General features: G+C 35.5%; 1 protein-coding gene across 2 annotated transcripts in view; it reads right to left on the reverse strand.

Annotated features, from left to right (window-relative positions):
- Positions 1–2,456: 2,456 nt before the first annotated feature.
- Positions 2,457–27,128, reverse strand: part of SLC12A2 (solute carrier family 12 member 2) — a 103,299-nt gene continuing 78,627 nt past the window's right edge. The window contains exons 18-27 of one of the 2 annotated variants that reach the window (XM_081827133.1): positions 23,408–23,514; positions 19,718–19,797; positions 16,678–16,803; positions 13,861–13,908; positions 12,310–12,432; positions 10,726–10,837; positions 8,612–8,698; positions 7,189–7,324; positions 6,814–6,881; positions 2,457–5,383 (exon numbers count right to left, since the gene is read on the reverse strand). In XM_081827133.1, coding sequence (XP_081683259.1) covers positions 5,248–5,383; positions 6,814–6,881; positions 7,189–7,324; positions 8,612–8,698; positions 10,726–10,837; positions 12,310–12,432; positions 13,861–13,908; positions 16,678–16,803; positions 19,718–19,797; positions 23,408–23,514 — 1,023 coding nt within the window. In that variant the 3' untranslated portion in view covers positions 2,457–5,247. The remainder of the gene's footprint in view (positions 5,384–6,813; positions 6,882–7,188; positions 7,325–8,611; positions 8,699–10,725; positions 10,838–12,309; positions 12,433–13,860; positions 13,909–16,677; positions 16,804–19,717; positions 19,798–23,407; positions 23,515–27,128) is intronic. The other variant, XM_081827134.1, reaches the window with a different exon arrangement.

Genomic DNA, 27,128 nt, shown 5'->3' on the forward strand with positions numbered 1-27,128 from the left:
ATATAAATACTTGTACTACCTTAATGATAAGGAAGCACCTAGTGGACTCCTTGCAGTTCCATTTGCTCATGATTAATACACTGTTTGGGCTGGCCAGTTTTTCATGCAAGCAGCTTGACAATTGAGCACAGTCAGGCATTTGTATTAAAAGCGAAAAATGTAAAAAGCAAATTTAAAACTTCTTCAAATGTGTTCTAATTCAACTTGTTAGTATAAATTGTCATAGCTGGTTTACTGAAAACAAAACATTTAAAATTGGTTTACCTCAGGATGCTGTGCAGAAAAATGGGTGAAGGATAGTCTAGACGTAGCCCCACTTAGCAGGACGGCCCTCTCGTATTTCCGGGCGCCCCCACCCATGGTGACCATGACACTCATCCCGGTGGCATGCCGTGTGTGTTGGTTTAGCGTTGTCCACGTTGTCCTAAAGTGAAATGGGTGTCAGGCTGTCACCATTCACACAATTTTTTTTTTTAAAAAGAAACCTTTACCAAGGGAGCATCTTGGGACTCTCGTTTCTAAAACCTCCTGAACCATGACTTGGAGCCAGCAGAGTAGGCTGTGGATGTGGACTTCAGCACACCCATCAACACTGCTGATCAAGAAATTACAATTTACGTCCATTCCAAGTTGTAAATGCTAGTCTTTTTATTCCAATAAAAAAAGACCATTAACTTAAAAAAAAAAGACATAAAATGGCCCTGTAAACTGCTTCCCATCAGACTGGCTAAGCAAACGCTTCCAGGACAGAATCTCCATGTTTCTCCCCCCAGCCCCAAAGCTTCAGCAGTCATCTAGTGAGATTCTGACCAGTACTGAGTCACGGGCCTCTATGTTTGCGTTCAGTGTCCACGGATCACTGATCCTATGCTGTGGATAAAAAAAGTACAGTTTATTTTCCTTTGCAGCTATGGTCGGAACATCTTGGTAATTTGCATTCGTATCTGAGAAGAGTGGAACAAAGGATATGTGTGGACACGACGCTAGTTTTGGGGGATGAGTTCCTGATCTAGGCTTAGAGCCTGCCTGAGTAAGGCTGCACAGCAGGGCGGGACCAATTCAGAGGCCTTCACATTTTCCCTAAAACAGTACTTGCTCACTCTTGTCTAACACAAAATTCAAAGCTAGAGTCAAGAGGAGAAAATGGGCTTAAGTTCTTAATGCTCCCATTCAATAGCCTACCTGAAATGCCTATCACGTGTGAAAGAGGTCTCTGAGCACTGCCTCCAGATTCCATAAAGAGCAACAGGACTTAGATCTTTAGGTATTTTAGTCGTCTACAAAAACAAGTATGTCAAGTTGGTTAACAATGGATAACAGCTGGATAACATTCTGTGTATCTACTACCTAAACTAGCTAAACTAAACAGTACTTTCTGATGAGTGTTTCCCAGGATTTGTGCCATCTTTACTCAAACAGTCAAGCATTAAATTACCACCTATTTGCTCTGAACCTACAAACATCCTGTTGATACGTAAAGACAGAATTGTATCAGAGGCATTTATCTGTTCTTCCTGGTGAAGGAACCAAAAATACCTGCTGGCTGGAAGGTGAACTCCATCCCTGTTTTGAAAACCACTGGATGCTCTGATATTAGGAAATGCCACATTCATAGCTGCCTTTGAATTCTCTTTTAACTCCCCAAAGAAGTCACTAGCCTGAAGAGTAGGATTATTGGAAAAGAAGCAAGAAGCAAAAAGCATGCAATGGACACTTACATTTCGTTTCAGATCTATTAAGCCAGCCTGTAGCCAATCTATTTCTAATTGGAATTCGCATTACCTGAGCACACACTCACTAGCAATATTGGATGACTAGTTTGGAAATGGCCAGTCTATCCCAGCCCTCTCAGTTATGGATCAGGCAGCAGTGAGTGCGTAATAGAGATATCCCTGGAGATGAAAGATCTGGGCTCTGGGCCAACATTCTTCACTGATTTACCACATGACCTCAGAAAATTCCCTACATTGCTCCAAGTTGCTTTCCCAAGAGTAAGAGAGAGAAAAGTAACTGTCCTGGATATATAACTGTCCTCACTTACTATAATGTTCAAATGAGAAAGTGAAAATGTTTTATAAAACTGTAAGTCAGCTTAGTCAAAAATCTTCTGAAGAAAAGACAGGGACTACGGATCCATTTTAGTCTAGTATCCTCATTCCTAAATGCATGATTTGGCCCAAAAATAATGTAAAAAGAATTAGAAAAGTAAAATCACTTTTTTAAAAAAAATCAAAATGAGCTGTATCTTCTATGGTTCAATCCACTGTCAAATATCAATAGTGACTTTTTCAAAGGTTTAGGGATAGTGTACAATTTCAAACAACTTTCTAAGGCAGGAATATTGAAGGTAAAAGCCACTAAAAAACTCCGACATTGTGAAATAACAGTTATATAACCGAGGGTACATCACAAAGTTGCCATAGATTTATAAAACAGATAAAATAGTAGACATTAAATAGTTTTAATGAATCCACTTCCTTTATTGCAGTAACCTCTGTACAAAGCAGCAACTGCAATACTCAACGTTAAAACATTAGAAAAGCATTTGTGTGACAGTTATAGTACAGTATTATCAAAATATTACATTTTCAAACTTAGTAGATAAACATCCACCAGAGCTCAAATCTTTAAATTATTTCCATAGTCTTTAAAAATATGTAATGTAGAAAGCATATAAAAAGAATGTAAAAGGAAACCTAAAATACAAACGAAATAATGTAACAAATAAATATCTGATTTAATTAACCAATAATCATCAGCTTAACACCACCATTCTCTCTAAACCCAATAAGTATTTACCTATAGGAATAATGAACTGTCAAATGCCATTACATATTTATTTCCAAGTTATCACCAATGATTAGAACTCAAAAAAAAAAATTTGGCATTAAAATAATCAAATTCAGCATAAACAAAATAAACTAGAATAGCTTCAACACTAGCTAGCATCTCTAAGAATTGTTGAAATTTATTAGAGTACTACAACAACCTTGAAAATTTTGACCTGGTGTCTAGTGTTAAGTGAAAGTAATGCATTTTTTTTTAAGTGAAAAGCTTCTTACATTATTTCACAGACAATATTACCCTCCCCCATTATGCATATTTAGATATATTTTATGTACTTTATACACATATGTATGATGCATGACATTTGGTTCCTGCAGTACAGATCACAATGATGGTTTCCTGAATGGGAAAAATTAAAAAAAATAATAATAAGTGTACCTGTGCACATTTCAAGATAGCAGCACTCAGTTCATGCCCTATTATCCATTTAAAAAGTTCAAACACGGTATTGTTTACTGAATAATATGACATTTCTACTGTCTTTCCCCCAAAACACTACAAAACCTGCAATAAATGGAACAATGCTGTGAGTTACACTGTAGGAAAAAAAAAAAAAAAACCTGGAAAAACAATTACTTCATTTTAATGTTCTGAATTCAAAAATATCATCAGATCTCCACTTTTCTATTCATTTTGTTTATGCTCACACAGCAAAAATACTGCACTATTGGCAACATAGTGACGTTAATGATATCTATCAAGATTCATGAAATCTGCATATATTCTTCACCACCAAAATGTATACCAATGAACTCACTGAACAGTACTGCAGAGGATGCGTTCTCCATTTCTCAGAACAGTAACTGTGTGAAGTTACATGCCCTTCAGATGATCACCTTTGTTCTCCGTGAAACCTGTCTCTCTCAATCTAATTTTGAACTTATGTTTACTGAAATCAAAAAATGTTAATCGAATGAATCTTGATCACTTTAAAATGCAAAAAACCAGCAACATAAATGTCATTATATATACACATATGCATCTGTGTATGCATACACACATACATACACACATACAGATATGTAGACATATATCCCTTGAAATGTTTTTAGGAAATCCTTCCTTGAATAAAAAATGAAAAACTTCACATTAATAATTGTATATAAAGCTTTTAGTAACAGTACGTACGCACTGTCAAAATTTTACTAGTAGACTATGATGTCAAAACAGACATTCCAAAAGCACAAACTGGCAGTTTTTCTTAACAAAAAAGTTTTAAAGTATTAAGAATGGATTAAATTTAAATGTTCAGAATAATCTGTTCAAACCTGAGTATATTAATTAAGACTAAGTGTACTTGACAATTGAATGAATTAAGCCTAAAAACATTTCACTAAGAAACCAGTGGTCCATTTAACCATTTGATGAAACGCTAAATATTTTAATGATTTATAAAGGATGTGTACAGTGGAATTCCACATATTGTTTATTGAAATATTCCACTTAATGACATTGCTTTGTCTAATTTTCCTTGAGAAAAATCTTTTAGCATTTCTTAAAAGTCCCTCAAGATTTGAGGAAAACTATAAATTAGGACAGATCGCTCTTCTAATAGATACAAATGATTTTGAGGACTTAGGTCTAAAGAATGACAACAGGGGATTTTTCAGCCTGGTATACAGAAGTACTGAATAAGTTTTCAACCTTCCCTAAGATTTCAAATAAAAATACAAATAACAGCCAATTAGAGATTTTAAAAAAAGAAAGGTTTATTGGGTCTTTTGTCCCTACATCTACATTTTATATGTACCCATACAAACCTAACCTTGGGGTCACTTTTTGGCTACCATTTTGTTTGTTTTGTTGGCTTTTTTTTTTTTTTTGCATTTTTCATTAACTTGCCCTAATTCTCACCTTTAGTATCTAACAGATACCTTTATAAAAGTAATAGAAAACATACAGTACTCAACACTAACTGGTCAATGGAAGAAGAAAAGCGGTGTCCATTTCATTTTAAGGTGGGAGAGACCAGAAACGAAAATGACAGCTGAAGGCAAAATTTGACATTCTATAAATTTATAAAAGAGGATATATGGATGAAATTTGGTTAATTTCAGAAGGCACCTCAAGGCTAAAGGCTTTTTGTACTCCTTTCATCAATCACAAAATAACACACTTTTATTGCTATTCAAGTAGCAAAGGAAAACTTTACTCTCGTGAGCTTCAGTCCAACAACAAGGAATCATCATCATTCATTAAGATTGAAATACAGAACTGACTAAAACTGAAGTCTCCATACACATATCAGTGGAGCAACTTCCCTGTGTGCATTCAAATTAATGAAAAGGTGAAAGAAAAGTCACAGTTCGCCATTGTGATGTTAATGTGTCTTTGAAGATTTCAGTGACTTCACTAGGCACTCAAGTACCACCTGGAGGGCTGTCCACTGTACTGAGGCATTTAGGAATAGAAGGTAAGGACACTCTGATGATTTCCACGGACTAGGAGAACTGGTGGTAGGTCCTTCGAGAGAGCTTCTAACCAGGCCATATAGAGAGCACTAGACACAGCACCTTTCCGGGCAACTGGAAGGCTCCTGGTATCAAAAAGAGAAAGGAAATTAGGCAATGCATTTAAGTTGAAAAAAATAAAACACAATAAAAATTGTATATTGAGTCACTAATAATAGTAACTAAAAAGTACCGTGGTTATACATTATTTTGGAGTGCAGGCAAACTGTGAACATGGTGTAGCAATGACAATGCTCATATCACTATTCCCCCTTTTTCATGTTTGAACAAAAGATTTTTAAAAGTTCATCTAATAAGAACAGAAATGAATATTTCTATTATCTGCAACACATTTGGTCTCTAACATTAAACCTCCCATCCCCCCTTCTTCAATAAGGGCAGACTTCTTCTAGGAGAAAGGGATGTTTCTACCTAAATTAAGAAAGCAGAAACCACACATGGATAAATGAGATTCAAACATAATTAATTCTATGTATTAATTTTAAACCTCCATCTCCTATCTTCTCCTTTCATTTTTATCTGTACATAGTGGTAGTATAACCAGCCGCTCTACAGTGTTTCTCTCTAGATTTCTATGTTTTAACATCTTCCATTACAAATATCTGATCATCAGCAGCAAAACTTGAAATTTCCTGCTGTATTGTTTTTTGTTAATCAAAATAACAATCCTTTGGTATTGCTTTATTTCATCATTTGTCATATTTTTGGAGGCCTGAGCTTTTTTTTTTTTTTTTTTAAACCTATTTAAGGACTGCGGCTCCGTGACGGAGAAAATTTGGGCTCAAGTAATATGTAGCTAATCTGACTTTAGTGAAAGAAAAGCCAGATAGCGTCTATATCCAGTGGAGGACAGAGTGTCTGTCTGTCAAGTTTGTGTGTGGAAACATGGGGGTGCAGATTCTGACGGGAACCATTTTTTAAATTTAATCCCCAAGTTAACTTGATGGTATCATTTCTATGAGGATGTTGCCCAAGGTCCAAATTTTCTTTTTTAAGGTTTTATTTTTTATTATTTGAAGTACAATCTACCCCCCAATGTGGAGTTCGAACTCATGACCCCAACATCAAGAGTCAAACGCTTTGACTGAGCCAGCCAGGTGTCCCACACCTCACACCCCAGAGTCCAAATTTTAACTTGAGGCCCTCATACCCCACATAGGCTTAAGAGCTATGCTGTCGTGTCCTTTAAGCCAAGGAATTTTTTAAAAGGTGGGAAAAAAGATAAAGGAAAAATTCCAAAATAAACTATTATGATAAAGAATTACTTAGATTCATACAAGCTTAAGATTTTTGTTTTTCTCTCCTCCTACCTTAAATGATTTCTCCATATGCTTAAAGCAAAGTGTATTAACAGAAGTTTGTTTTTTCTTCCTTATAACTAACTGTTAAGTCATTACTGGGGTTTATATAGGTTTGTACTTGATATAGAAATCGATCCTAATTGCATCATCATAAAATGAATGCTCAAGAAAATCTTAGTATAGACAGTACTTACATGACAATGATATTAGCTGTACTTGAATGTTCCTTTAATAATTCATTTAACCTGATCTGCCGGTAAGTCTGAAATAAAACAGGACAAACTCATTCCTGGACCATTTGAAAAGCGGAATTTAGTGTAGTTCATAGAACTATAAGTAAACAAAAAGAAACCAGAAGAATTTTGCTGTAATAAAAATATCTGTCCCCTAATTTAGAAAAGAATTAATGATTTATACACACTGTTCACATACAGACCCAACTTAGAGGAGACTGAATTTACACAACTGGTTCCTCCCATAACAAATGACAGTTCTTGATATTTATGTCTTCCTTATTTTTTTTAAAAAAATCAATGGAATATTAAGGAAAAGCAGAAGAGACAGAATACCTTGGTCTTATAGAGTTCAAGCTCATTGTCTGTTATTCGCCATGGTTCGTCTTCTTTCATTTTATCTGCAATATCTTGCTCTTTGTCATCTTCATGAAGTCTGTATGGCTCAATCATTTCATCAAAAGCTACAATACTTTAAGAAAACAAAAACAAAAACCCAGAAAGAATACTGACAGTTAACCTCAATTTCAATTCCTTAACATTAAGATCTCAAATGCTAAATTAGAACTTGAGAAGTTAAGTGTTTTCCATCTATTAAATATGCTCATCTCCATACCCTAATTTATAACCATCACTCCGGCAACTTATCCAGAAAACAGCAATCACTAGTTTCTCAAACTGATAAGAAATTTAGAACTGTATTCACAATAATAAAATTGCAATTTCAAGTGCTCACACTCACCTCTCTGTATTTACCCCCTGATCCTATGCCCACCCCCCTCAACCTACATAAATTTTCATTACAGTAGCTAACATGATCCTTTTGAGCAATATGTCAAATTGTATTGCTCCTTTACTCAAAATACTCAAGAGTGTTCCTAGTTCAAGTACCCATGAAGAAAAAGAGGAGTAGTAGTAGAAAAGGTACTAGAATATTCTGAAGAGAGGAGTGGGCAGATATTGAAGATTTAAGAAGATGCAGAATTAATCTCTAGATCCAAAGATACTTAATAAGATATAAGACAGTAAAAGAACATCAAAAACATTCTAATCCTCTATGAATGTGAAAAACATTTTTCAGTATCAAGTCTCATACAAAGTTCCTGGTATATATTATTTTATAAAAGGAAACAAATCCTTCCCTGGCCATAACCTTACAAAGCATACCTTATTATTTTCTATTTAAATCTTTATACCAGCTTCATCATTTATTCACCATTTATTTGAGAATAATTAAAATTATGCCTGGTAGTATAAATATGCACATAATTATAATATCCTCTATATACCATTTTCAGGTGGACTATTCCATGAGTATACTTTTCTTTGACTCTTGAGAATTCTGAACGCAACTATTATAGGCAAATTCTTAGATTCTCCTATTTTAGTAATAAAGCAAAATAGTAAGAAGTAATACATCAGATGGGGTAGGGATTGAGTAGTGGTAATGAAGATAGGCATGAAAAATCGAAATTTAAAGAACCATGTGGAATTTCTGTGTCATTAGGATTTTCAGAAATTACTTATACAACAGTAGTTGAATTCTCTGAAAACTTGAAAGCCCTTTAGACTTACTTTGGTATCTGCTGTAAGCATGCCAACCGTCAGTGCCAGATTAAAAAGAGTTGACTTCACATATAACTGATAGCAGGCAAAACCCCAGGTAACTAGTTTAGAATGATCTGTTACTAGAATATCTGAGTAGGTCACCCATAAAAGGATCAGAAATCTGTGAAGAGTAATTTATCCAACAACTTACTTTTCTTTCTTTGGTTTAGTATTAATATCTCCTAAGACCATGATATCGGAGAAGTCTATCCGGAACTTGCTAAGCAAAGTAGCCATCCTAAAACAAAAGGAATAGCACTGAGATACACGAAAGCTGTATGTAAGTATTTTTATTCTGTTTCGGGCTGAATCAGTATATCTGAAAAAGCATGATTTATAGGAAAACTGTCTCAGGTGCTAAACAAAGTCCATCTGAATTACTTCACATTGTATGTTCAACTAAGTAGACATCTAAATTCCCTGAGTAGAGACTCCTGTTACATTCTTTTACTTTCTCTGAATCTCATCGTAGTATCCAATAATGAACGGGTAGAGCAAGACATTAATAATGAAATCTGAATGGCAACTAGTTTTTAAATTTAATTTTTGTCACGGGGAGTGAGAGAAACAGACCTCCAGTTCCAGAACGAACAAGCCTCGAGGCTGGAAGGTACAGCAGGGACAGAGAGTCAATGGTATTTACTCGTGCTGCATGGTGACAGATGGCATCTCCATCTGCAGCGAGCAGCATGACACACGGAGATACCGAATCTCCATGCTGTACGTCCGCAACTAACAGAACACTGTGTGTCAGCTCTACTTCAGTAAAGACTATTTTAGACAAACTATATTGGTAAGTATATGGACTTCAGCAAAAACTAGTAAACACTTGGAGGTTTAATTATTTTTGGATTATTCTTCCACCCATGAAGAATGCGTATCTCAAGGTCTAAATAGGACTTTTTGGGGCCAAACTAAAGCTATAACTGATGGCAAATGAAGTTCACAGAATTTTTGAGGTGGGGGGGTGCTGGGCTCTAGTAAGCCTCTGAGTTTTCAGGAAAGAAACACCTTTTTGGAGGCAGAGCTGGCTGTGAAGCCTTGGTGGCAACAACAGAAAAGTGGAAACATACATACAAGAAAAGAAGTCAGCAAAATAGGATTCTATCTTTAATAAAAAGAGTTTTCTAAATTAAGAAATTAGAAAACACACCAGCTACAGGTTTAACTTTTAAATTATTTCTAGTATTTCTTGCATACTTCTTGTTTGAGATGAATGGACACTCCGCTGAATTCCACTATAGATCTACTACGTGTCTATGTGTCAGGGCCCACAAAACTCAAATCTAAGAGATGAAAATAAATATAAAATGAGCTCCAGGATGCAATGAGTGGACCAAGTACCCTGTTATTCAGGAAGGACGGATAACAACTATGGGGAGACAAGGGTAAAAAAAAAAAAAAATGAGGGAAGGTGTTATGAAGAAAGTGATAGCAATGCTGGACGTGAAAGGATGCGGTATTGCCATAGAGAAGGGAGGCAAGTGAAGAGCTATTTTTAGTAGAGAAATATATCAAATATACACTGTACTATATCAAATATATACTGTACTATACTGTAAGTAGGAAGGAGTATGAGTCTGAAATCACATGCTTATTTGGGGCAGGTGCAGAATTGTAAAATGAAGTATAAGGCAGAGTTGGGGAACACGACAGACTTTCTATGGTATGTAACAGAGAGGAAATTAAAAGTACTTTGGGCAGAGGAATCATATGATCAGAGCTTTGGTTTCCAAATGTGAACTCAGGAGCAGTGTGTACAATATATGCTGAAAAGGTCAGAGACAAGATACAGGGTACTTAGCAAAGCGCTGGAACCAGAACTAGAATGGTGACAGCACAGCAGAAATAAGACAGTGGGTGACAAATGGCATCCTGTGTTTCTGTTGTCTTCAAGTCTACAAAATGTATCTCACATATGGATGTGTAATTTGGGGGCACATCCCCTGATTTTGTTTTAAAAAGGTGCTTAACATTCCAATGCTCCAAGTTTTTAATACTTTCTAAAATGTCAACATAGTAAAAAATAATAGGTATCAGTAACACTAAGTACCCACAACTTAAACATGAAGACTAAATTAAAGAGAATGCGGTTTTATCCATTTAACTAGAATTTTTAGCTTCAGTAGAGAACAGGGCAACATGACTGACATTTTCTGGATTGTCTGTTTTATCCTATCAAATATATACTGTACTATAGTGTAATAATGAAATAGAAATAGATACCGTAATAAGATAAATGCTCTTCAATTTAAATAGACTTACGCTCTCCGGTCATGGTCTATTCGATTTATTTTCCCACCAATGAATACTCTGATCTTACAGTCTTTCCACTTTTTCTTGGTAGTCAGAAGATAAGGTATCAATAAAGTCAAACCTAAATCATAAAAATATAAAAAATCATTTACTAGATGCTGATTTCTCAAGTAAGAACTTTTCATTCAATTTAATCTCTAAAAACATGTTTACTACAACTCCGTATCCAACACAATTTTTCTTTCTGTCCTTCCTTAATAATTCAGTCAAAAAGCCATGAGGTAGGCCTGAACAAAGAGGACAGCCCAACGGAGTCGGGCTATGTGAGGAAGGCGGTGAGGTGGGGAGAGTGGCCCGGCAGAGTTAGGAGAGCAGTCACATACAGGAGCAATGAGGAAATGAGAGAATTCATTGAACAAAATGGGGGCCAGGTTTCTCACTGAAATGAGAAATACAAGAAGGGAGAAGCTGGACTGAAGCCTGCAGTGTTGAACTGGAACTGATTTTCAATTTATACCTACACGTACAAACACATACATGTATGTTTCCGAGACCCGTCCACTGAGAGGACCTGGGGGCGCAGGGACACCCTAGCAGCAACAAGCCTATTTAATGCCATGATCATTGTTCCTAAATACTCTTCTCCACTAAAAGCAATCCGGGCTCCTTGGGTAGACGGTGATTCAATGGCTGGTGCAGGCAAAGCGCAAAAGTGAGCCTAGAACATCTCATTATATCAGAAAATAAAAAACGACTGGGAAATGACAAATGACATACAAGTTAGCCTCCACAGGATCTCACTGGGCAAATATGGGAACAATGTGAACATCAAAACAAATCGTGAGAATGACAAATCATCTCCTACTGAATATAATGGGAATCGATGAATCAGCAAGGATAAAAATAAGGAGAAGGCTCTTCCTTACAATAAAATGCCAACTAATAAATGAGGAAGAATTAACAGGATTGGAAAATCATCATTTGACAACCACAAACATACCACACCAACAGTAACAAGAGGCAAAACTATCAGTGGATGCTAAAGATGGTGGGTGGTAAAGGTTGCAGTAACAATGGTCTATTTAACATAACCCCAAAGTACCTCCCCATCCCCTAATATGTGTAACTACACAAGGGGAAACGGTCACTTTTCATTCTCAAGATCTAGTGAAAACCACCTTACTGAGTGGACAGTTAACTTCACCAGTGATGAGGCAAATCAACATCATGTGCCCCCTGATGAGATATAGACAGAAGAGCAAGGCATCACTTCTGTGAGATTTCTACCAAAATGACGTAACTTGAACCAGTTATAATGAAAGATCAAATGGTACTTCAAATCTAGTGACATTCTAAAAATGGTCATATTAAAAAAAAAAAAAGGTAAGGTCATGAGCACAAGGAATAACCAGTCAACTTCCAAAGTGAAGGACACCGAAGAGATAACAATTAAGCCTGACACCTGATTCTGAAATCAATCCTGTTGCTTTGGGGAATGTTGTCTAGGAGTGAAGCATACCTGCCGTTTCTCAGTACTATTCCCACAACTTCAGTATTATGTAAAATTGCTCAAAAGCATGTTAACAACCTTACCTCCATCATCAAAAAGCCACCAGACATCAATAGTATTCTTTCCTTGTTTTTTCTGAAACTGTGTACTAGCTTCAAGAAGCTTTTGGTCAGCTACATTTAAGGGCACAGCAGGGCCTTTGGATTCTAAAGGATTAAGCAGAAAAATAAGATGTAAGGGAGATAAATATTCAAGTCCCTTTTGCTGAATTCCTATAGTTTCCTAACTTTTGTGTACTTAAAATGCAGGTAGTTGTATATGGAGTCCATCATAAGCTTTCAGTTGTTTAAAATTTAAATGTACTTTAAAAAAATGGTTACAGATAAATATATCTTTACAAGAGCTAAACTCATCCAAATTATCTTGCATAATTTCTAATACTTTGAAGCATTGTGAATGAAAGAGAATCATAAATACCAATCAAGAAAACTGTAACTGCTAGATTTTAATTACTGAGAAGCCATTTTAGGCTAACTGGACAAATTAAGTTTATGCCTATTCCATGAACATATTTCTTTTGTAATGTGGTTCCTCAATAATATAAAGATCAAAGAAATTTCTTACACATAATGTTGTTATTAATAATATAAAAGACAGAAGGAAGTGGAAGACAAATGAATACAATCTAATGATTATCACAGTGAAACCTCCCAGGCTAAAGAAGGACACCCTCATCTTGACCTAACTTGTCTCCTCAGTATGCGATGCCCAAAGAAAAAGCCATATAATGACACATCTTTCTTTGAAGCACAGAAAGATGGTAGGAACTCCTTGGAAGGGCACCATCTGCTGCAGGTCTCAAGAACGAAATACCAAGGGAGTTCCCGTTTATATTCCCAGGAATTAAAAAATTAAAAAAAAAAAAAATCAGCACTGACTCTATGAGCAAGCAAATGACTACTATGAGACTCCTACACTAAATTTTTAAAAGCAGGAATCCACAGGAGGAAACCTGATCACTTCTGCAGGATGTGTCATTCACTTCTCATGCTGCCACGATGCACGCAAACATAACGAATGATTTTGCATGATGACATAATATGGCTGCCAAACCACACTGCTCCGTAACTCTCACCTCTATCTCCTTCTCATAAAAGTCATGCACGGGGACATGACTGTGTATCTCCCAAACGCAGCAGGGCTGTGAGAAATATTGTAATTTTTGAAATGAAAAATATATTAGTATCAAAATTAAGGGTTTGGCTGGGAACAACTGATGGTAAAGAATGCGAGTGACACTGGCAAAGACCCATTTCAGTGTCTCTGCTTATCATCTGAACCATGCAGTTTAAATTAAAAAAAAGTAATACTGACATTCAGGGTTGGAGTATTTCAGAAATGCTATAATGATTTAAAATAATTGTCTTTGATATACCACCTTTCCCTGGGATGACTTAATTTTTTTAGGTAAACTACAGATGATTTTTTTTCTAATCTGCATTCAATAAATAACTGTAACATCACCTCGCCATGGAAATAAAAACTCAGGTAAAAAAAATAAAATAGCAGAGCTGGAGTTAAAGAGTTAACAGTATGAAAAAGGGGATTAAAATAAAATGATGAAAAATGCCTGCCTTTTTTCAACAGTGGTTGAGTTGGAGTCTTGCCATCCTCTTCCTCATCTAGATTATGTTTAAAAAACACAAAATATAAGTTAATTGCTTTTATATTAATTAAATAATGAAAATGTAAATAGAGCACATTTATAAACAAAACACAGTATGAAGAGACAGTCTGTGAAAAATAATCAAGACTGGAGATAGATATTTTCTACACTGAGTGTTGAGGATTTTTAAAAGCAAACATATTTTTAGACCCTCTCCAAGAGGGCCACTGATTAACACTCACCCCTAAATTTTATTCCTATAAAACTGATAAAAACTTCAGCAGGATTTTTAAACTTTTAAACTTTCATACTTGAAATCAGTTGAAGAGATTCTGACCAATGGCTTACAGAATAGAAATAGGACATTAAAAACTGACATTGCAGATAATACATAAATTTTAATCAGTGCCACTGCATCGCGGTGCAAATGACTGAAAAGTAATTTTAGAAACATATAATGGATATCCGGTATTTTTAAAAATTATTCACTTGAAATAATAAGGAATTTGATCAGAGACAGTCTTTTGGTTCATATAAAATACCAGGTTATATAGGCCTACATAGATTTATATATGTGTGTGTGTATAAAATATAAGCATATATGTGTTTATGCATGTACATATATGTGTATGCATGTACTGGACCATCTGTATTTCAGTATCTGTAAGTATTTTCTTGGAGTTAACAGTCTTCCTAATCTCCGTTTTTTTCTTCATATAAGCTTCTTCTAGTTCTGTGAGGCATATAGAACTCCCGACCTGGACAGGAAAGAGTTCACTGCTCTTGAGTCAGTGGCTCTCAGGATTCCAGTATTATTGCCTTTAACTCTTTTTCTGACTGTGTGAGCTTGAGCTAGTTAACTCCTCACCTTCCTTGTTAGGAAGAAGGATGAAGGATACCTACCTCTTCAGATCATTATGCTGCAAGCATGAAAGCACCCATCTCGGTGCCCAGCACAAAGTAAGCATTCTGTGTGCCCCAATAACCGAGACAGACATACCAAACATCTAGGCTTATGTAATAATTACACAGGAAAGTTTATAATATTCTGAAGACTTTTCAAATTATATAAACTTTTCTATGGTTTCTATGCTAATTTTGAAAGTAACTGGCTAGAGAGAAAATAAACACAAAATAAAATGAATGCTGTTTTTGAACACTAATTTCTTACGCCTGTGATGGAACAAGAAACATTTCAATGATCACATTTGATTTTTATAGGATTAAATATTATTGTTCTTATAAAGTAGGTATTTGATACTGTCTTTGATGATAATAAAAACATATGGGCACACCTGTGTATTCATTTCAAAGAGCTCAAAAAATGTCAAGGAAATCCTGACACTTAAAAATGACTTACACCAAGGTATTTAAAAGTATTAAAGGTATTTACATTTTTATAATAAAAAGGCAAGTAGTTTCCCACTCTGTAAAAACAATGACTCCACAAGACTGTGACATGCAGTCATGAGCTAACGTATGGATAATGCCCACTGCAATGTGGGAGGCACACAGTAGATGCCTGATGATTACTAACTACTTCTTCCTTTCCCATCCTACTTTTACCTATCAATTCCTAACAGATTCTGTAAAGAAAGGATCTGTTTTAGGAAAAAGAAAATGGCAGTGAAAATAAAAAGTAGGAGGAAATGAAAGCATGTATACCATAAACTAAAAATAAATGCAGGAATGTAAGAACAGTTATCAAATCTTTTATAGAGTTTTGAGATGAAACAGGAAAAAAAAATTATAATCGATACAGCAAAGAACTTAAAGGGGAAATGGGTATCAACTAAAGCCTCAACTACCACTACTCTAAGCATACAAGGTAAGAAAGGAAAGCAATAAAAAGCAACAGCAATGCTTCTGCATAATCTGGAAAAGATCAATTTCAAAGAGACAGGATTTGTCCAAGGTAATCAATTTCAGAAAAAGGATGGTAATTCTTTGACAGGAATCAAACAAGTATGATACGGTTTGATGATTTACAGTGCAGATTTTTCCTGTTGCGTGCCAGCTGGGGCTAGGACAGATGGAGATACTGGGCTGATCAGAGGTAGGAGAGTGAGGGTGGGAGAGTAAGATTTGGAAGTCATCCCTCTTTCCATCTCATAAACATGACATAGGTAGATGGATGAAATTATCTGAAAACCTCATGAGATTTAGAAACCCGTGTGTGGCTTAAAACCAGGGGCAATGTGTCTGCAATTACAGCCTAACAGTTCAGTAACCATATGCCAACAGCTCATTCCTTCAAGAGACTAGAATGTGGAATAAAATTGCATTTGATTTTTTATTACATGGTTTTACCTCAACAACTCCAGGTGCAGTAGATGTAAAAAAAATATTCTGAATTTCTTAGCACATAAATAAAATCCCCGGTATTTAAATATCTTGAGTTATAGAAAAATTAGGTAGATTATTTTTATCAATTTCATTCCTTTCAGGGTTATCTTATGCTCTGCTACATTACTCTCAAATTACCACATTTCCTTCCAAGTTCAGATTTAACCTATGCTTCAAGCAAAATTGTTCAAAGAATAAATAAAACATACAAGAACATATGAGGGTGTAATTAATTGGCATGTTTTCTGTTCTACAATCTACTTTAATACCTGAAAAATAGCTAGTCATTTTGCAGCCATCCATTTTACCTTATCAACTAGAAATGAGCAGTACTAATTAGAGAAGGGGCTACTTATTAAGACATGTTATACAATAAAACTCATTTCTCCCAAAATTAAACATTACCATGAATAACATCTCTTGTCTGAATAAAAATTACCTTTGTGTGTAACAGCTTTCTCATCAGATGGTTTTGAAGTATCTAAATCCGATTTTTTACTATACTCCATACTTAGTACCACATCCTTGACACCAGGAGATTTCTCTTGTGATGACAATAATTCTTCTGTGGACATGAAAAGTAATCAAGATGTTATCTAAAATCTTGTTTTAACCATTCATGAAAACAACATGGTATAATATTAATTAAATGACAATTCACAACAAAGTTTATTATGAAATAGTTAAGTTTACAAAAAATGATTTCTTATGTGAATATATGTGATCATCTGTTTTGAAAGGACTATTCACTCAAATATCTTGAGGCATAGCTAAGCATCAGACATTTGAATCAGGTGCTGGGGAATTTGTAATGAGTGAGATTCAAGGAACTTACGAATGTGGTAGACAAAAGAATGATGTATGAAATGTGAATGAACTCTACTCTCAAAGTCATTTACACATGTAAGAGCTGTAAAATGTGAGAAATGTTCACATACATGTAAGGTGACAAACAACACTGAAAAATTATACTCCGGACTAGAGAGCTGAAGCCAGAGGATTAAGCTCATGGTAAAACCACCATTTCTTCATTTTTATTTTATTTTTATTTTTTTAAAAGATTTTATTTATTTTTCTGACAGAGAGAGCACACAAGTAGGGGGAGTTGCAGAGGGAGTGGGAGAAGCAGGCTCCCTGCTGAGCGGGGAGCCCGATGTGGGGCTCAATCCCAGAACCCTGTGATCACAACCCGAGCCGAAGGCAGATACTTAACCGACTGAGCTACCTAGGTGCCCCCATTTCTTCATTTTTAAAGTACTTTTCCCATTTTCTATCTTGTGGGAAGGAGTTAGTAAACAGTTAACTTCCACCATGAAAACATGCATCGCAAAGACAAACACGTATGAAAACGGACCATCCACACATAATCCTCATCGCTGATTTGTGTGTATCATGAGAAAGATCAAGAGAAACAACATTACAAGAAGTACCAACACTATGCTAAGAACTTCACAAGCTGTGTCTTTACAACAACCCTTATGAAGTCAGTATAATTTGTTTGTTTGTTTTTTTTTAAGTTTTATTTAAGTAATCTCTACACCCAATGTAGGGCTCGAACTCATGACCACAATATCAAGAGTTGCACGCTCTTCTGACTGAGCCAGCCAGGTGCCCATGATCATGTCTGAAGAGATGAGGAAACAGAGGCTTGGAAGTTGACAGATACGCCCAGGCTGAACGACTACTGTACTAAGAGAAAAAGGTGGGATTTTCAAAGGAGATCTTACTCCAAAGCCTCTGCTCTTAATCCTGTGCTGAACCAAATTCCTGTCTCCAAATCCTGATGATGAATAGTAAGACCTCCAAAACAGTTGTCATAATGATTATAAACAGATGAAAATACTTTCTTAAAGTTCTGGTCACATTCAAATCTCAGTAAATTACAGAACTATATATATAATTTATTAGTCAAACTGTGATACTTTTGAGAGTGAAAGGGAACACTACTAATTATGCAGTCTTAAGAGGTACCCTAAACCTCAGTCACTGGTAGTGCAAGAGAGAACTGAAACAGTGTTTTGCAAGGCCTACTCCAGAGGAAGAAAATGCATTTTCAGCAAGCCATACTTTTGTGTTACATGGATAAAGACTTCAAAGCGTTCCTTTCAAAACTGCACAATACCCTTAAAATGGTGGGAGGAGGGGGAGGATTACAACTGTTTAAATACATAAACAGATGACAAAAGTTCATGATGTGCCTCTCAGCTATTTAGGCTTAGCTATTTTTGATGATTTAGTTAATTAATTGATAAGGGTAAAATATTAGGTATGCAATTTTCTTCAGCTTATAATATTTGTTAAACTACTAGAAAATCATTAGAGGGTATGGAATTTTCCAGTTTTTATTAAGATGGGCAAAAGTAAACAGTACACCTTAATTAGATTTTAAGCTTCATCTAAAAACATTTTTTTTTAAATGCTTTAAAAATTACATAGTTGGAGAAGAGATTAGTGTCAGGGATTAATGACGGGGGAAAGACAAAGCCTCTGGGGGCTTAAAGGGGTAGCACAAGGGAGATCTTTGTGGTGATCGAACAGTTCTGTATCTTAAATGTGGTGGTTACATGAATCAACCACATGTGTTACATGGCAGAGAACTATACACATGTTCATGCACACATGCACACACAAGTGTAAGTAAAACTACTGAAATCTGAATAAGGTAGGTAAATTGTCCCGATGTCAATTTCCTGGTTATGACATACAACGATAGATATGCAAGATGTTACCATTGGGAGAAATGGATGAAGGGTACATAGGACCTGTCTATTATTTCTAACATCTTATGAATCTATAATTATTTCAAAATGAAAAAGTTAAAAAAATGATTCATAATTCATAAGGTCTTATCTCTAGACAGAGTAAATGCTATCACCTAGTTTTTGTTTTGTTTTTTTTTAAAGATTTATTTATTTATTTGAGAGAGCGAGAATGAGAGAGAGTACATGAGGGGGGAGGGTCAGAGGGAGAAGCAGGCTCCCTGCCGAGCAGGGAGCCGGATGCGGAACTCGATCCCGGGACTCCGGGATCATGACCTGAGCCGAAGGCAGTCGCTTAACCAACTGAGCCACCCAGGTTCCCCAAGTTTAGTTTTTCATTATTAGTACAACTCTGTGTAAAAAAGCATGACCTTCGTGAACATGAAAATGTCTGATGATTTAGCAGTCATTAACATTTTATTTATCATGTGTTTTTACAAATTTGGCCAATCTAAAACCAAAACTAATGCTTGTTTCTCTTAAGCTTTAGATGATTTAGACTGAATTTTATTCTCTCCATTAGTAATCACCAGCCATCATCCAGGTTGGTACAAACTGGTGGAGCCAAACAGATCTGATCTTCATGTGCCACACAGTAAGGACAGGACTGAACTGACGGTGAATGTTAAAGTTACTGAAGAATATGTGAGAATGACATATAATTTTCTAATAAAGTCACTTCTATTTTTAAAGTAAAAAACTTATTCAAGCAAGATTTACCTTGTCCTTGAAGATGAGATATATCCAGACCCTCTTTTAGGCGGATAACCACTACTCCATATTGTATGTCAAAGGCGTCACTATAAGAGGGGGAAAAAAGTAAAAAAAAAAATCACAAAAACTTTTGTGTCTTCCTCTATAAAATGACGGCATAAGAGATGATTTCTCTTTCAGCTTTACATGTCTGATTCTTAAAATATGCTTTTAAAAATACAGTGAGGCCTATCTGATGTCGGTTTCAAATCCTGTATCATTCCCTTACCTTTTTTCTGTAATACTCTTAAAAACCTCCTAAATGTAGATCTTTATAGTATTGATACTCTACCTACACCAGCCGTTTAAAAACAGTGTCTGTACTCATATCACATCCTATCAGAAACAAACTAAAATTATAGAAAAATAATGTCAGTTTCCCACCATACTTTATTTAGGCTTATACCCTTAAAGTCAAGATAAATACATGAAGACAAAGAAAAGACATTGTACTAGGAATGTGAACAGGTTGGACAGTATAAAGGGATCACTTCTGAAAGGAGTCAGTGTATTTTTTTTTTTTATTCTTGAGCCAGTGTATTTTTTTTTTTTTTAAGATTTTATTTATTTATTTGAGAGAGAGAGAATGAGAGACAGAGAGCATGAGAGGGAGGAGGGTCAGAGGGAGAAGCAGACTCCCTGCCAAGCAGGGAGCCCGATGCGGGACTTGATCCCAGGACTCCATCCCGGGACTCCAGGATCATGACCTGAGCCGGAGGCAGTCGCTTAACCAACTGAGCCACCCAGGCGCCCGCCAGTGTATTTTAAAGCAATTCTTACATTTTTACAGAAACGGTTTAATAAGTAGTCCAAAGATTTTATACGCATTTGCAGGTATTATTCATATATCCTTTCAAGTTTTTTAAACACACATGGGACATCCTATAACACACACAAAATACATTAAAACCTCAAAGACAACTCTAAAACCACACTTCAATGCTGGAAACTTTGTTGAGACCATGAATCATGTAGATCCAAGATCTTCTCAAATCTACTGCAAGAATTACAAATTCCTAAACTTCAGGTTGTTCCCCAGAGTGCAACAGGCTTAACTTTTATCTTTCATTATTATTTTTACTTGTTCTAGCCACGAATATTCATTATATACAAAAAAGTGATACATAATCTATAGTTATATATAACAAAAAGAAAAGGCTAAAAGCTGAAAAAAAAATCAAATTTTGGTTCCTATTGACACACACAAAAACATGTATCATTGTAACAGGTCTTTTATTGGTGTTTTGTCTTTTTTAAATCATAGGGAGACAGTTTTGGCCTCATTCCTATAATGAATTAACTAAGGTCTAAAGAGGTTCATTGGAAAAAGAAATTAATGGACATATTAACCTACCTCAGCTGTATATTGAAAGACCTAACACTAGCGAGGAATAACTACAAGTATTTAAAAAATAGTTAATAAATCACAAGTGAATTAAAATCGATTTGATTCAAGAAAAGCCAGGGAATATAGATTCCTGAGTTTACTTTGGATTAAAATTGCTAAATGTTTTTGCTATCAACTATAGGGATTTCTATAAGCTATTTAATTTCTCTAAGCTATAAAAACTGATTTGGAGTTTCAGACCTTCCATGCTATCACTAGGCACAGTAAATAAAGTAAACCTCAATTGTTCAAAATATTTATAATCACAACCAAAACTAAAGTGTTACGAGATAAAAGAATAAGCAATATCATTGTTTTAAAACTGCCATCAATCTCCACGGCCCTGGAAACCCGAGAGCATTATTTTACCTATCGTTTAATTGCTGCCTGCTGTATAATACTGAGAGTAACACTTGACTCTCAAACATGCACGTCAGTTCCTACAAGGTCAGAGTCAGAAAGACCCCTTTCTTCCAGTGTTTCCCTATGAGCAACTACAACTAATAGTGTAAAAATTATTTATAAAAATGTCACTTTTTCTATTTTCTATGGTAATTATTCCATCTCACTGGTCTTTCATCTTGAGAAAGAAAAAGCACAGCCCATGGAGGATGGCCCACATGATTTAATCTTTTTTACACTGTCCTTCCTTTCCAAATCCCCATATATACAAAGTACACAGGTCAGATTAGAAAAGCAAGATGAAATCATGCTTACAAAAAAGTAATAACCCCAAAGCCAAAGAGCAGTTGCAGCACCTGAAGAACCAGCAGAGCCTTAATTTTACTAAAAGCATTTAAGAATTACTTGGGAAAATTTATTCATTGTATACTTTACTAATCAATATAAAGAGATGTTTTAAAAAGGAAAGTATGACATCTGGTTACTCCTTCAAAGTTATTTCAAGGTAGCTATGAAAACAAAACTATCCTATGTGATACAGGTAAGTAATTATGGTTCCAACAAGAGTTCCAGTAAGGGAAATAACTCTTGTGAGTTAAGGGTAATCAGGTCAAACTTCAGAGAAATAAGATTTGAATCTGGTCATAAGAGCTACTTTGCCAAACACAAATTTTTTTTTTTTTTTTTTTTAAAAAGGACAATTGTTCGTACATAAAGGAATACTTTGTAAGAACGAATGAACAGTTCTGTTTTACCAGCAGTTGTAATAAGAAAAAACTATTCTTCAATCAAGAATGGTGATGTGGGGCACCTGGCTGGCTCAGTGGGTAGAGCATGTGACTCTTGATCTCCGGGCTGTAGGTTCGAGCCCCACGTTGGGTGGAGAGATAACTTAAAAAAAGAATGGTGGTATGATGGACTCTTAGCTATTGAGAATAGAGGGTTACCAGAGGGGAGTCGTGAGGGGGATGGGAGAAAGAGGTGATGGGGATGAAGGAGTACCTTATCACGATGAGCATGAGTGATGTAGAGAATTGTTGAATTACTATATGGTACACCTGAAACTAATGTAACACTGTATGTTAACTATATTGGAATTAAAATAAAAAACTTAAGCATTTGTGGATTAAACAGGTAGATTCATAAAAAATCAACTGTAACATAAACAGACTAAAATCAGAAAGAGAAATAAAAAGACAAAGTAACAAAAAAAATAAAAAGAATGCATTAGACATTCCATACAAAGGCAGCTGAAGTCATGTAAAACAAAACTATGCTGATAAATAGCATTCATTTGAAATACCGCTAAGAAGTGAATAGCAGACTCAGAACTTACACGCAAGAGGGTAGAAAAGCAAAGCATGTAAGCACACTAAAAAAAAGAAATGTAGATGAGCTAATGCATACATCAAACAATTAACTGCAAAATCAGTTTCCAAGTTTCCAAACCGAAACTTCTGAGGGTGGTATCAGTGATGATATGCTTTTCTCAGCTCCAGATATTATAATGATGTAACAGAAGGTGACAAGTCTGACAACACTGGGGAAATCCACTCAGCAATAGCTATAAGGATATAAGAAAGCTTCCTAACTTAAATGGGAAGCCAGAGTATGTACGTGTGTGTTCATTTGTATATGTGTGTGGAATGTTTGAATGTATGAAGAGACACAGAAAGATCAATAAAAAATTTTTGTTAATAGCTCATCAATTGAAAACCAGATAACCCCATCTGATTCTTTTTCATTCTTACGCTTCTACTAGAAGAGACTAATATGAGAAACAGCCTTTACAAACAAGTGAAGGCTTCAAAAAACCAGTTCAAGTTTTTATTTTCTGAGCCAAGTTACTGTGTTAAAAGGATACTTACTGAAATATGTTTATGTACATATCCACATCCCTCATATCTGCTTGCAACCAATCTTTCTTAAATCCGAGGACAAGTGTGTTTGGCTTCATACGCCCAAGACCAGCAGCCTAAAATACAGGAAAAACACAACTTTAAAGGTATATTATCCAGCAAAATATTTTTTAAAGGATCAAATCCTCCAAATGGACAGGCTATAAACATTTTTAAACTGTACACCCTTAATAAACTATATAGATTACATTGATCACATATTACTTATGATTAACCATATACAAAAACTAAAGATAAATGCTTTAAAATTCTAAATGGACATTTTCATACTCGTATGATTTGCCAAAATTTCTATATTTTTAGTAAGAAAAAGATAATAGAATATATCTAATCTTTCATAAAAATCATAATGATACAGTGGTATTCTTAGGTAGCTATTTCAATAGCCATTAACACCCAGAAGCAAAAGTCCCAATAGAAGACAAGCATTATTGGTTGCAGTTCTGAATCACATCAACACTAAATTTTGACTTCTTTCTACCAATCATGCCCGACTTTCTCCTGAGAAGTAGCTAATTTTCTTCCTCAACTCTTCCATCAAAATATTTTTTGTGCAACTTCATCAAGAGTTGCAATTCAATATGCTTAACATATCCCCTAACCCCATGAATCTCTTCTTTTGTAAGACAGTAAAACACACTGATTTTTGAACTCCAGTATCTATTTGCAAAGCCCTCTCAGAGCCCCAAACAAACATTCTCTAACCATAAAAGAAGTAATTACCTATTTCTTGCCTCCCTCCAGGTCCTGGTAACATCTTATATATTTCTGTCACTTGAATTTGCTTATCCTCAATGTTTCATGTAAGTGCAATCATACAGTGTTTGTCCCTTGTGACTGGTTTACTTAGCACCATGTCTTCCAGGTTCATCCACGTTACAGTATCTATCAGAACTACATTCTTTTCTGTGGCTGAATGATATGCCACTGTTTGTGAGTAGCACATTTTGTTTATCCATTCATCTGCTGATGGACGCTCACATTGTTTCCACCTTTTGGCTACTGTGAGAAATGCTATCAACACTGGCATACAAAAATAACAATCTCTTTGGCCCCCTGCTCCAATTTCTTTGAGTGTATGTCAAGGAGTAGAATTGCTGGTCATATGCAGATTCCACGCGGTGCTGAGGAACCACTGAACTGTTTCCCGCAGCAGCTACAGCATGCTATGAGCCCACCAGCAAGGCACACATTTCAATTTCTCCACATCCTTGGCAACACCTGTGATTTCTTGTGGGGGGGAGGGGCAAAGAGGGGTGTTTTAAATTATAGATATCCTGGGAGTGTAATGTTATCTCATTGTGATTTTGATATGCATTTCCCTAATGACTAAGGATACTGAGCATCTCTTCATGAGCTTATTAGCTATCTTTAGATCTTCCTTGGAGAAACGTTTACTCACATCCTTAGCGGATTTTTAACTGGGTTGTTGGTCTTTTTCTTCCTGTTTTAGGAGTTCATATATTCTGGATATTAAACTTCATCAGATGTATGATTTACAAGTATTTTCTTCCATTCTGTCTCTTTCACTTTCTTGATAATGTCCTTTGATGCATGAAAATTTTTAATTTTGAAGATGTCCAATTTATCTACTTTTTTCTTTTGTTGCTTATGCTTCTGGTGTCATATCTAAAAATACACTGCCAAATCCAAGGTCATGAAAAATTACCTCTACATTTTCTTCTAAGAGTTTTATGGTTTTAGCTCCTATATCGCTGATCTATTTTGAGTCAATTTTTGTGCATGAGGTGAGGTCACATTTACTTTTTTTTAATTTTTTAAGGCAACTCTACTTCCAATGTGGGGCTCAAACTCATGAACCAGAGATCAAGAGCCACATGTTCTACCAGCTGACTCAGCCAGGCACCCCCACACTCAAGTTTTTAAACATGACATACTTAAATCATGTTTTGCAAAGATTAAATTAATTCCAGTATATATTAAGTGCTGACCATGGGTCAGACACTGTCCTAAGGACCTGGGATAATTAGAAATATTCTTAACCACATAAAACTTAAATTCATTCTCAAAACATTCGCTCCCTGTACAAGTTTCTTCCAAAAAATAAGACTCTTTTCCCACTCAATATTAAAAACCACCCACAGATAAAAAAATAATCATGACTGTTTTTTACAACTATCCGTTAGGTACCAAGATAGCCACTAACCACACAGTTTTGTTTTTGTTTGTTTGTCTGGTAAAAGAAAAGCAAGAAACATCTTTAAGTTTTAGAGCTTTTTTTTAAAGAACTAAGCCACAAGATAACCAGTAACTTTTTGATGGCACAAAATAATGTCATTATTATTCTTTTTATTTTCTTTTTCATCACAAACTTTTGTCACAATCTTATTATAATTAAAATGTTTTATTTTTATAAAATTAACAATAACATCCTGCGGTACTCTGTGCTCATTTCAACTTCATTATTTCAATCACTTTCCCTTGAATGACTGAGCAAAAAATTTCAAATGTATCACTCATCCCTAAATCCTTTGTAAATTCTAATCAAAGTAGCTATTCAGTCAGAAGTAATGTTTTCAGTTTCCATAAAACATCATGTGTTTTAAAGAATAATTTATTCCTGAAAATATGTCTTCTCTGGAACAGATTTCTTTATTGGTTCATAAAAAATCAGTTTTTCATGGAATTCCATAAATGAAACCAATTAGGCAGAATGCAGTCCTTTGAAGCTCATCTCTAGTTTCAAACATTACTGTGTTATTTGTTTCTTTGACTCTTCAGCAATGTTTTCTGTGTATCTTCCACTAGAACTTGCTGAGGAGAAATGTGTTTAGTTTGTTATCATATTTTTCTGGACATTATCATAACCATTTTTTTTTTTTTGAGGGAGGGATAGAGCACAGAGGGAGAAGGTGACTCCCAGCTGAGTAAGGAGCCCGATGCAGGGCTTGATCCCAGGACCCTGAGATCATGACCTGAGCCGAAGGCAGACGCTTAATCGACTGAGCCACCCAGGAGCCCCTATTATTAACCATTCTTACTGTAGCAGAAAGAACCACTTACGTCCACAATGGTACATGGCTTTTATTTTTACATTTCACTATTAAGTAACAACATTTCCAAACATTATGGTTATCTATTTAAATATAGTTAAGTACTGCTGTGAGATTTGTATTACTTTAAAAATCAGTGAAAAAGAAAACTTGTGAAGTTTGGCTCCATGTCCTGGGTGGTTAAAATGTTCAGCTAATAGTGATGGCTTTAAATTATCATTAGTAATTATTTCGTGGCTCAATACAGATTTAGGATATGGCTGTAGAATCTGGACATAATTTATATTTCAAATATTCTTTTTTTTTTTTTAAAGATTTATTTATTTGACACAGAGAGACCGTGAGAGAGGGAACACAAGCAGGGGGAGTGGGAGAGGGAGAAGCAGGCTCCCCAGTGAGCAGGGAGCCCGATGCGGGGCTGGAGCCCGATGCGGGGCTGGAGCCCGATGCGGGGCTGGAGCCCGATGCGGGACGCGATCCCAGGACCCTGGGATCATGACCTGAGCCGAAGGCAGACGCTTAACGACTGAGCCACCCAGGCGCCCCTATTTCAAATATTCTTATTGGCAATGTGAAATTATTTTGGTCTACTTATTTTAGAATAATTTAAAAGAAATTACTGTTTACCTCAAAATGTGGCTGATGAAGGGGAAGGT

This window comes from Leptonychotes weddellii, chromosome 7 (genome assembly GCF_054177405.1).
Source record: "Leptonychotes weddellii isolate Sample4059 chromosome 7, ASM5417740v2, whole genome shotgun sequence".
Taxonomy (NCBI): domain Eukaryota; kingdom Metazoa; phylum Chordata; class Mammalia; order Carnivora; family Phocidae; genus Leptonychotes; species Leptonychotes weddellii.